General features: G+C 41.7%; 1 protein-coding gene across 2 annotated transcripts in view; it reads right to left on the minus strand.

Annotated features, from left to right (window-relative positions):
* sclt1 (sodium channel and clathrin linker 1) overlaps positions 1 to 12,609 on the minus strand; it is a 101,704-nt gene that overhangs the window by 50,697 nt on the left and 38,398 nt on the right. For both annotated transcript variants that reach the window (XM_078210322.1, XM_078210328.1), the window contains exons 10-13: positions 12,447 to 12,517; positions 8,191 to 8,281; positions 5,197 to 5,288; positions 361 to 538 (exon numbers count right to left, since the gene is read on the minus strand). In XM_078210322.1, coding sequence (XP_078066448.1) covers positions 361 to 538; positions 5,197 to 5,288; positions 8,191 to 8,281; positions 12,447 to 12,517 — 432 coding nt within the window. The remainder of the gene's footprint in view (positions 1 to 360; positions 539 to 5,196; positions 5,289 to 8,190; positions 8,282 to 12,446; positions 12,518 to 12,609) is intronic.

The raw sequence follows: 12,609 nt of genomic DNA on the forward strand, positions 1-12,609 counted from the left end.
ACCACAGCATCTCTATCCCAGAGGGCAGACAACTCCTCATTAGAAAGACGGCACCTCCAAAGATGCAACAATCCCTCATTGTTGGAAGGTCAACTAAACTTTTGTACTTAAACCCTGGAGTGGGACCTGAAACCACAACCTTCTCACTCAGAGGCGAGAGCCACACATGCACAAGTTTCAACTGTATTTCTCAAATAAGTTCACATCATACCCAAATGGTGTAAAAACAGAAAAATACACAAAATATTCTGGTTACATTTGTGAAATGTGCCATGTTTTTCAGCCCATCAATAAAGATATGAAACAACCTCTGCTAGCATTTCCTTTGCAGCTCTTAAAAAAAAACCTGTGAAACCTTACCTGGTCTTTATGCAAATTTGCTTCTTCTAGCAGTTGCATGCTGTCTCGAACCTTGGCCACTGCCTCATATTTTTCTTCTTCCATCTTTGCACATTTTTCCTGAAGCTCACTAATTTGTATCTCAAGAGAAATTCTCTCTTTTCGCAACTGTTCTGCATCTTGTGCAGCTACACGCAGCCTGCAAAATAAATTGTTAAAATCCATAAAATAATGCAAGACTTGTATATTTACAGTTTGTTCAAATTTGCTGCGGTAATGAATTATCAATTCTTGGAGCATGTTACCGTGCAGCTAAACTGATTGAATGAATGGCTCAGAGAAATGGAGTTATTGCCATGCAGGCAAAACAAAATCAAACTAAACACCCTTGAGACAGTGGTGTCAGGAGTGAAACCACCAATAGAGGAAGTCGCTTTGGAAGTGGATCTGTCCTCCAGATTCAATTCAATCCATTTGCAGTCGACCTAGCCTGACTAACTAGGGAGTAACTGTTTTCAATCATTTGGTATTACTTTCAAGCTTAAGTTTTTGACACTAAAGTTGTTGGATTTGTTGTGAAATTGTATCAGTTGTGATTCTCAATCTCTCCGAAGTTATACTACCAACAATGATCAGTTTAAAGTCAATATAGAAAATGCAATTATTAAAATTTGGTGTGAGAATGAGACATGCTACACGGAAGTATTATAATTACAAGGAAATGGAAACCAAATCTAACAGAAAAGCAAAATACAGTCAATCCTGGAAATCTACAACAGAAAATGCCAGAAATACTCAGTAGATCTGGCAGCATCTGTGGAAACAGAAACAGAGTTAATGTTTCAAGTTGATGACATTTTTGTAAACCTAGATTCATTGAAAATAGCAGGAGTAGGCCAATTGGCCCTTCGAACCTGCTCCACCATTCATTAGGATCATCAAATTCAATATCCTGATTTCCCCCCTCCATATCCCTTGATCCCTTTAGCCCCAAGAGCTATATCTAATTTATTCTTGAAATCACAAAACATTTCGGTCTCAACTACTTTGTGATAGTGAATTCCACACATTCACCACTCTCTGGGGTGAAGAAATTTTTCCTCACCTCAGTCCTAAAAGGTTTATTCCTTATCCTCAAACTATGATCCCTAGTTCTGGACTCGCTCACCATCAATGACCACGGGAGGTTGAGGGTCTCACGTAGGTGCTCTTTGGCATGATGTGGCTCGAGTGCGTTGCATAGTGCACACCCGGAACTTCTATCTCCATCTCTGCATGCATTGAGGGCTGATATAGGGATTCCTTTGCCCTGTATCCAGCTCTGGGTACCCTTGGTGGAGTTGCTAGGTATAGTACCTCTGCAGAGAGGTGGGGATGACAAATCACTGGCCACGCAGGATCAGTCCATTATGTACGGTTAGTCAATCTCTCATGGAGAAGGATGTGTGGAGCTTGTGGCGAAGTTTCCTGGAGGACCTGGCCGACCTTTCCTGACGACATCATGAAACTGTCTGCATCAGAGATCTGCCTGTTGGGTCTCCTTGGGTTTCTGGATTCAATGAGAAGAATGCCCTCTATATTCATGTCGATGTCCTCCTCACGATCTGCCAGGTCAGTGGTGGGCAGGATAGCTCAGGAAAAGGCATCAGCAAGATACAGATCCTGACCACATTTATAGATGACACTGAGGTTGTAGCATTACAGCTTGAGCATCATGTGCTGTAGCCATGCAGACGCATTGTGAAAAAGCTTTTTAAGAATAGTTATCAGTCACTGAGGATCGGTTTCAATACTTGCGGAACAACCATATATGAAGTCATGGAATTTCTGACAAGCCAAAGCTCAGGCAAGGAGTTCCTTCTCGATCTTGATGTAAAGAGTCTCAATGTCAATGTGGTCCTCGATGCAAACACTATTGGTCTGCCATTCTGGATGCAGACTGCTCCAAGTCTGTGCTAGGAGGCATCTGCTGATAAGACAACAGGTGCTCGAATGTCGAAGTATTGCAGCACTAGAGGGGCTGATAACACCCGTTTGAGTCTGTTGAACGCAGCAGTGTGATACTCCTGCCAAAACCATTCGACAGCTTGGTGAAAGAGCTAGTGAAGACATCCAGTGACCTCACTGTAGCGAGGAATGAAATTGGAAAGATGCTTTGTCATAAGAAAAAGCTGCAAAGCCTGCTTGTTCTTAGAGAAGGACATCTGTCATATAGCCATTGACCTGTCTTGATCTGGCTTCACCTTTTCAGCTGCGAGTAAGTGACCAACATAGGGAATGTGGTTGTACCCCAAATCTGCATTTAACAGGGTTGAGCTTCAACTGTACGGTCCTAATTCTGTCAAGGACTAAACAAAGACGTGCATCATGTTCTAGCATTGTATGGCTCCCAGAGCAGGATGTCATTGACAATGATTTCGTGAGGTTGACCTGCAAAGAGTTGCTTCATGCACTGTCGGAAGAGCTCATTGCTAGTGGAGATCCCATAGGACATGCACAGAAAATGGTATTTACCTACTAGAGACATGAACATAATGAATTTTAAGGATACCTCTTCAAGCAGCATTTGCTAACATTTCACATACAGGATGCTGAAAACCTTGGCATTGGGCATGTCAGAGACAACCTGTTCAACTGACTGTGTTATCTTTCTTTACTGCAGCCACCATTGCTGGAATCCACTCTGTGACCTTGTCTATGGAGCTGTGACACCAGTGTTATCATCTTGTACAGCTTATTGTTCACCTTCTGCTTCATAGCTAAGGGTACCCTTCTTGGAGCACAGACTGCTGGTGGTTTAGGTCTGCGACATTTTGCTAAATGGCTCAATTTGCCACATCTGCTGCAGCGTTTACCAAACACTAAACATGCAATTCTGTTCTAGGAAAGATGGCCACTGCAGTTGCGGCAGGACATGTCTTGTATTGCAAAAAGTTCTGTTTGCCGCCTCAACTTTTTGCTGCTTTTTTCTGACTGCTTGTACAGCATAGATGCTGACGGCTTATTGCCACATTGTATCTTTCTCGTGAAGAAGCTGCTTGTAGAGAAGATCACTATGGACTCCACATGCAATGCGATCTCTCATGAACACGTCAGTGAGGGTGCAAAATGTACATTTTTTTGCTACGATTTGACTGAAATATGACTGAATATAATTTTTGGTTGGTAGTATTAAACACATATCTATCCAACATGTCGGTCTTTACTGGCGTGCAAATCTTTTTAAACAATATCTTGGGGTCCTCTTTCTCTTCCTCCATTTGGAAAATAAAAGATTCAAATTTCTTGATGGCTAATTTTAATAAAGTGTATGCCTGTATCTTCTTGGATTTGTCTGATTGCAGTAAAGATATCACTTTTTCAAACTTTGCCCTGTTGTCCACAGTGTTTTTGTCACTCAGGAGTGGGCTGATGCAGTGAAGTTCTGCCAACGCCTGACACCATGCAGAAGTGCTGGGTTTCAATGACTGGTAACCAAGGTCTTAGAACAATAAAGGTTTATTGTTAACTCTGAGCAGCCTTTACATGCTGTGCGTCTGTCTTTGCTCTGGGGAGAACTCCAGCACTATTGACACATGACCCCTTATGTACCTGTGTCATGCAGCATCCACGTGACCACCTGGTCTACACATCTTATTGGCTGCTTTACTCTGTTTGAATTTTGTGAGCCTTTAGGTGGGAAAGCAGAGTTCTCAGTTTAGTTGCAGCCTCATTGGTGGACAAGTCCGAAATCAGAACACCGAGCATCAGCAATTTGAGACAAATTCAAACATGAATTTAAACTTTGTACGAGGCCCCCCGAGGTGCCAGTGTGCACCTAAACAGCCCAGAAGACAAAAAGGTTGGACACTCCCCTAAACAACTTACAATGCCACTCCAAAGGATTTTGTTAATCTTCGGGTGTTGTAAAACATCTACTTTTAAAATTGATTTCCTAAGATTTAGACATTAATCATATTACATAAACTTTAAAATAAAGTAACCCAATAACACCAAAATAAAGTTGCTGTTTGGTACAAAATTATTATAGGGTTTCCAAAAATGCTACATCTCTTCTAAAGAAGAGAGATGGCAAATTGTTAGCTGATCAGATGCTGTAATTAATCATTGAAAGCTGATACATAGGCTTGAGTGACAGAGTAATTGACTTGCCCGACCGCATCAAGTGACCTGTTGTTAATAATCAAGTGAAGAATCTGATATGGAGATTAACGTAAAATAATCTGTGTTCAATAATGTGTGCCAAAGAATTCCCACTCTCAAACACCTATAATTGCTTTCAAGCTTGTACAACATTAAAGGCATATCTAATTCACTTAGTTTCTGTCTGGCCCTCTTTATTATCACTGTGGTTAATGTACTGTACTGTATAATATTTCAGTTTGCTCTTAGCTGTATGCCAAGTGGAGGCTTTAAAACACCATTATTGAGTTACTCGTCTTTGTTTGAAGTAATGAACAGACCTGAAAATAATAAGGTTCGAAAAGCTGAGAACTGACAGTTGTATTTTGGTGTAGTAACTCTGATTGCTACCTGTGGATTTAGCCCATACTCTCAATTTGTTGACTGAAGCAGATAGTTCAAGGATGGCGGGGCAGTAGGATAGTAATTCCATGCTAATTTGTGTGCCATCCTTAACTCATTATCTATAGCAGCAATATAAGGGTGCCCGTCCATTTACAACTGGGAAAATAGATGCTTGTTGAGAGTGTGCAACTCCCTAATGCTGGCTATAAAAATAAAATATATTTAACTCCGAATACATTTTAACAAAGCTCCTCGATGAAAAATGGGCTTGCAAACTTAGGGACAGAAACTGAATGTTAAAGAACGGTTTATTGCAAGATTATGTAATACCTGGCTTCAAACTGAGCAATAGCAGATTGTAACTGTTGCAGTCGTTTGTCGGAGGCTTCCTCTCTCCTCAGGGCAGCTGCAGCATCCTCCACCTACAGATGATGAGAAAACCACACAGATCCAAGATAAGCACAATTATTTTTAACAAAAGCGCAAGTCTATATATTATGTGCAGTTACTAATTATAATCACAACATATTATACAGGAAAGAAAACAGATAGCTGTTTCCTCCATTAGCACTAATATTTGAAACCGCCTATGTAAACTCTCGGTCATGCAGGTCTACACTGGTTGATAGAGCATGAACTGAAATGTGGTTTTGAGTCATCAAGATGTTTCAACAGCATTTGTGTTTGTGCTGAGTTAACAAAGCTAGAATTCAAACCCAGCAATAAAACCTGCATAGGCAGAAGGGTGGAGCTGATCCATTTATACTGGTCAGCACTCCACCAAACGGATACTAATAAGTACACACATGTAGTGCTTTTCTATTTAAAATTGCAAACATAAGTTGCAAGGGTCTATTTGCACATGACAGATGTATGTACAGCTATTGGTTGGGAACAACAGATGGTTACAGTATGGGAACAAGTGGAAGGGGTGAACAAATGGAAAGTGAATGCTGTTGCTGAATGGAAATTTAGGATGCAGTATCTGCTGGAATGCAAATCAAAATCTGAAAAGGTATACTTTTTTGTGGCAGTGTGCAACTCTCAACATGTGCATTTTAAATTACAAACCATGGCTGGAATTGGCAGGAACTGAATCAACTATTTTCCACTACTTATCGGGTATAAGTATCCAATTTAATCACCCATGTCTAAAATCCAAACGTAGTCATGATGTGGAGATGCCGGCGTTGGACTGGGGTAAACACAGTAAGAAGTCTCACAACACCAGGTTAAAGTCCAACAGGTTTATTTGGTAGCAAATACCATAAGCTTTCGGAGCACAGCTCCTTCGTCAGATGGAGTGGATATCTGTTCTCCAACAGTGCACAGACACAGAAAACAAGTTACAGAATACTAATTAGAATGCAAATCTCTACAGCCAGCCAGGTCTTAAAGGTACAGATAATGTGGGTGGAGGGAGCATTCAACACAGGTTAAAGAGATGTGTATTGTCTCCAGACAGAACAGCTAGTGAGATTCTACAAGCTGTGGGGGTTACTGATAATGTGATATAAATCCAACATCCCGGTTTAGGCCGTCCTCATGTGTGCGGAACTTGGCTATCAGTTTCTGCTCAGCGACTCTGCGCTGTCGTGTGTCGTGAAGGCCGCCTTGGAGAACGCTTACCTGAAGATCCAAGGCTGAATGCCCATGACTGCTGAAGTGCTCCCCCACAGGAAGAGAACAGTCTTGCCTGGTGATTGTCGAGCGGTGTTCATTCATCCGTTGTCGTAGCATCTGCATGGTTTCCCCAATGTACCATGCCTCAGGACATCCTTTCCTGCAGCGTATCAGGTAGACAACGTTGGCAGAATTGCAAGAGTAGGTACCGTGTACCTGGTAGATGGTGATCTCACGTGAGATGATGGCATCCGTGTCGATGATCCGGCACGTCTTGCAGAGGTTGCTGTGGCAGGGTTGTGTGGTGTCGTGGTCACTGTTCTCCTGAAGGCTGGGTAGTTTGCTGCGGACAATGGTCTGTTTGAGGTTGCGTGGTTGTTTGAAGGCAAAAGTGGGGGTGTGGGGATGGCCTTGGCGAGATGCAACAAACATTCCACAGGAACAAACAGGCTTCTGCAGCTCCCTGCTCTCAATCAAAATGTTTATGCATCTCCGTGCAGACGCTACGACAACGGATGAATGAACACCGCTCAACAATCACCAGGCAAAACTGTTCTGTTCCTGTGGGGGAGCACTTCAGCAGTCACGGGCATTCAGGTCTTCAGGTAAGCGTTCTCCAAGGCGGCCTTCACGACACACGACAGCGCAGAGTCGCTGAGCAGAAACTGATAGCCAAGTTCCGCACACGAGGACGGCCTAAACCGGGATGTTGGATTTATGTCACATTATCAGTAACCCCCACAGCTTGTAGAATCTCACTAGCTGTTCTGTCTGGAGACAATACACATCTCTTTAACCTGTGTTGAATGCTCCCTCCACCCACATTATCTGTACCTTTAAGACCTGGCTGGCTGTAGAGATTTGCATTCTAATTAGTATTCTGTAACTTGTTTTCTGTGTCTGTGCACTGTTGGAGAACAGATATCCACTCCATCTGACGAAGGAGCTGTGCTCCGAAAGCTTATGGTATTTGCTACCAAATAAACCTGTTGGACTTTAACCTGGTGTTGTGAGACTTCTTACTGTAAAAATCCAAACAGCATAATTATTAGTAGACACCAAGGATGTAGGAGTGGTATAATTTTACAGCTCTCGTGTTAATTATCACCATCTTGAATCCTTCAAATTCAGTTTAAAACAAAGAAAATCAATCACTTGGATCCTCACTTCATGCCAGTTTTATAGCTGGACCTCAGTGCGCATCAGTATAACAGATACTGACGGTTAAACTTCAACATACCCACTGCACTTGCTGTGACTTAACTCTGTTGTCTGAGGGCATTTCACATTTGTTCAAACATAAAGAAGAACTGAGCCAGCTCAATAATGTATGTGAAAATCTAAGCAAGTGGTTACCATATTTCTGAAGGCAGGTAACTGTGCAGTTTAGTCCTATTCATACTGACAACTGGAGGTTAGAAATGGGCCAGATGTCTGGGTGTTATTCAGTCCTGACATGAAGTCATGGTATATTTCATTTCACCCCTATGCAATAAAAATATCTGAATTATGGTTGTCGCTTAGGAAACCTTACAGGGATGAGCACTGCATTCTGAGGAACAGCCTTTGCTTAAAGTAAGAAATCCAAGACTGCAACATGCAATCTTTTCTTCTGCAGAAGTATCCTTATTTGAGATAACAAGCAGATACATAAAGATTCTACAGCCAAATTTCTACCTCAAGTGGTGAACATTTACGTACATTTCTCTGCATGTCTTCTTGCATCCTTTGCATCATTTTGTTCATTTCCTCCACCTTCAACGTTGCTGTTCGCAAGTCCAGTTTTGCTTTCCTGCACAAACGAAAGTTTGAACAAGTTCTGTTTTGTGCAGTAGGGGATTGATTATATTGATTAAGCATTTATTGCGAGGGGAATTGATTACAAAAGTAAGGATGTTATGCTTCAGTTGTACAGAGCATTGGTGAGACCACAACTGGAGCATTGGTCACCTTATTTAAGGAATGATGCAAATGTGTTAGAAGCAGTTCAGAGAAGGTTTAGGAGACTAACCAGGAATGGGTGTGTTATCTTAGAAGGAAAGATTGGAAAGGTTCGGTTTGTATCCACTAGAGTTTAGAAGAGTAAGAGTTGACTTGATCAAAACCTTTAAGCTCCTGCTATTAATAGCATGGATGAGGAGAGGATGTTTCCTCTTGTCAGAGAATCTAGAATTAGAAGTCACTGTTTAAAAATAAGGGTGGCTCATACCAGACAGAGAGGAGGTGAATTTTTTTCTATCAGAGGGTTGAGAGTCTCCAGAACACTCTTCCTCAAAAGGCAGTGGAAGCAGAGTTGTTGAATATTTTTAAGCAACGCTAGATAGATTCTTGATCAACAAGGGGATGAAAGGTTGTCAGGGGTAGGCAGGAATGTAGAGTTGAAATTAAAAACAGATCCTATTGAATGGTGGAGCAAGTGCGAGGAGCCGAGTAGCATACTCCTGCTCCTAATTTGTATGTTTGTATACATGTTCGTAAACATCAACTTGGTTCAATTGACTGCATCATTCTTTAAGCCAAAAGGTCATGGGTTCAAGCCTCTCTTTAGAACTGGAGTACATAATCTAAACTGACAGTGCAGTTTTAAGTATTGAGGGAACAATGCATTGTTGATGTGCTGTTAGTTGGATGAGATGATAAACCAAGGTCTTGTTCGGGTGGATGTTAATGATCTTTGTCAGAAGAGCAGCTTGGCCAATATTCTTCATTCAAACAAAGACCATTGAAAAAAAATTGCCAGATTATTCATCTCAGTTACCGATGTGGGACATCACTGCATGTGTTAGGTGTCATATTTGTCTACATAGAAACTGATCGTTATTCAAAAGTTGCTTGTAAAGCCCTTTGAGGCGTGCAAAGAAAATGACAAAAATGCCTTATTAATCCAATAAATCTTTGTAAACTTTTGCTTTTTAAGTGTTCATTACCTTATTAACACTGATAGAGCTGTAAGCGAGTGAGCAGAACGGGTCACAACCTCTTCCAGTATCAGCATAGATTTAGAATTTTTTTCCATTTTTAATTAAAGAAGCAGGTGGTAACTTCTGAACCTAGATCAGCTTGCTTCACTGATTTGAATTGCTAATGACAGGATTCATGCAAATAACAGGTGTTTCTTATTAATTGAACAAGTTATCTATGGGATTGCTCATGTCTGGATGCATCAAATTATCAAAGATGATTGTTGTGGAGACTAGATGGAGCTGCAGCAGGCACAAATTTCATTTATGGAGTTAAAATTCTGTTTTGCTACACTTTGGCATGACATTTTTAAAAACATACATTATAGATCTTATCAGCTATAATACTTCTGTGCTTTACATTTCTCTGTTAAAAGCATATGAACAGGTTGAGGCCATTCAGGCCATCGAGTCTGATCCATCAGTCAACTGGATTATAACTTGGCCCAGAAATCACAAGGTGACAAATATTGGCATACGATACAATAAGTACATTTATTAGCTTGTTTCCCACATACTTTACCATGTATTGACCAGAATTAATGTTAATTGGCATTATTAATACATCTTGTTTGCGAGTAGGTATGCTTTTATTGAAACTTTAATGTTCAACCGACGCAGTAACCAAACACTAACTAACCGTGTTCCACAAAACCACGGGTTGTTTTCTCTGGAGCAGAGAAGGCTGAGGGGCAACCTGATTGAGATGTTCAAGATTATGAGGGGGCATGGGCAGGGTGGATAGAGAGCAGCTGTTCCCCTTAGTTGAAGGATCAGTTATGAGGGGACACAAGTTAAAAGGGAGGGTGGGAGGTTTAGAGGGGATTTGAGGAAAAACCTTATTACTCAGAGGGTGGTGACGGTCCAGAATGCACTGCCTGGGAGGGTGGTGGAGGCAGGATGCCTCACATCCTTTAAAAAAAGTACCTGGATGAGTACTTGGCAACCCATAACATTCAAGCCTATGGGCCAAGTGCTGACAAGTAGGATTAGGTGGGCAGGTCAGGGCCTTTCATGCATCGGTACAGACTCGATGGGCTGAAGGGCCTCTTCAGCACTACAGGATTCTGTGAAAATACATACCATACACATGTTTCCATTTGTGGGGAAGACTATACTGCAGCAATCATAAATACAAGATTGTTAATAAATCCAACAGGGTTAAATCCAATCAGGGAAAATGGTTATACAGAAAGTGTTTAGAATATGGAATTCACTGCCACAAGGAGTAATTGAGGCGAATGGCATAGATGTATCCCATAGAATCCCTATAGTGGAGGAGGCAGCCATTTGGCCCATTGACTCTTCACCAACTCGCCGAAAAAGCCCCTTACCCAGGCCCACACCCCTGCCCTATCCCCATATCCCTGTGCATTTACTATGGCCAATCCACCTAACCTGCACATCTTTGTAATGTGGGAGGAAACCGGGACACCCGGAGGAAACCCATGCAGACACGGAAGAACAGGTAAACTCCACACAGACAGTCACCCAAGGCCAAAATCGAATCTAGGTCCCTGGCACTCTGAAGCAGCAGTGCCAACCACTGTGCCACCATGCTGCCCTTAATACTGTGCCACCTTTTAAAGAGAAGAAAAAATATATGGAGGGTGGGGGAAAAGAGAGAAGGAATTGAGGGTTCAGCAGATAAGGTTAAATAATGAGAGGTGGAAGGAGGCTTATGTGAGACACAAACATTGACATGACCAGTTGGGCCAAACAATTCATTTCTGTGTACGATGCAATTAGATGATTCTCAGAATGGTCGCAGGCATCCAGAACACACACAGCTATCGACATCTTCACAAGTTTGTTAGCTGAAGAACAATCCAAGCTTCAAGAGCTGAATCTTGCACTGCTCACAGCAAGCCCAATGAAGGATCAGATAATTGAGGGGTCAGAGGTAAATGATAGGTTTATGACTTGGATCTAGATAGTTTGAGAAAGAAATACAGTTTGCTTAGAAATATGGTTTGCTTACTTTAAAAGTCATCAAACGATGTCCTTCACCAGTTACCAAACTAAAGCACTCCATTGAACAGTGTTACGAAAAGCCTGATATCACATCTCTCCCACCCCCTCCAGCTCATTGGGAAATGCTGACTTACCTGGTTGGGAGTGCACCAATCTTCCTGCTTTTCCCAGGTGCAGTCCCAGCAGTGATCACCATTCCCTATAGTGCAACTGAGACTGCTGAGTTGCCAGCCCTCCAATTGGCTGACAACTCCAGTAGGGTTGGGCAGGCATCCTAAATAGGGCAAGCAACACCAACGGCAGTTAATTAGTTTCCTAGCTCCCTGTAAAAAGGGATGCTGGGTCCTGTAGAAGGCCAAAGAGGGGTCACTCCCCATTTTAGGGCCAGTTGGTGGAACCCCCACCATGAGGACAAACCTCCACTTGCATTCATTTAGTTGATTTGGATATAATTGGATCAGTTTGACAGTTCATGCAGTAAAGTGGTAATTCTCCCTCCCCCAATACAGGAAGCAGTTGCTGGGAACTTTTAACCTTAACCCCAACAAATAGACAAGTGCCCAATGCAAACCCCAGTTTCACTGTGGTTATTTTGTCAAAAATACTCTCCAGGTTGCAGAACAATGCCTCCAGTGTGGAATAAAACCCAACTCGTGCAGAAACTGATGCACAATTTTGAGAAAAGATCTTTGGAAATTCTTGGAAGAAGCTAGTGAAATGGAAATTTGGTATACTCACTTGTATTTAAAATAAAAGCAAAAAATGATTGCAAATCAGCCTCTAAGAGATAGAGTGGTTAATGATCGCAATGAAAGGTCATCTCTGAAATTTCAAGTTATTTTACACTGTGTGCAATTCCAGCATTTCTGTTATTTGTGGTTTTTCCTCTTAACATATTTATTTGTTTGTTGGGTAACTCCAGCATATTTTGAATACTGGTGAATATTCACTGTCGTATTTTCTTGTAATGAAATGTTTGTACTTGACTCTGAATGTGATGGAACACAATACAATTGCATATACCTCAACTCTTTGTGGTGCTGCTCCAGTTCTGAATTCTGCTCAGTCACTGTATTCATAATCTGCTGATTAGTCTGAAACAGGAAGAAAAATCTACATTATGCATTTCCAGGTTCATATGGTGGATTAATAGCCGAGAACAGAGAAAATAAAAGCACAATTGCCT

Source organism: Mustelus asterias, chromosome 1 (genome assembly GCF_964213995.1).
Source record: "Mustelus asterias chromosome 1, sMusAst1.hap1.1, whole genome shotgun sequence".
Lineage (NCBI taxonomy): Eukaryota > Metazoa > Chordata > Chondrichthyes > Carcharhiniformes > Triakidae > Mustelus > Mustelus asterias.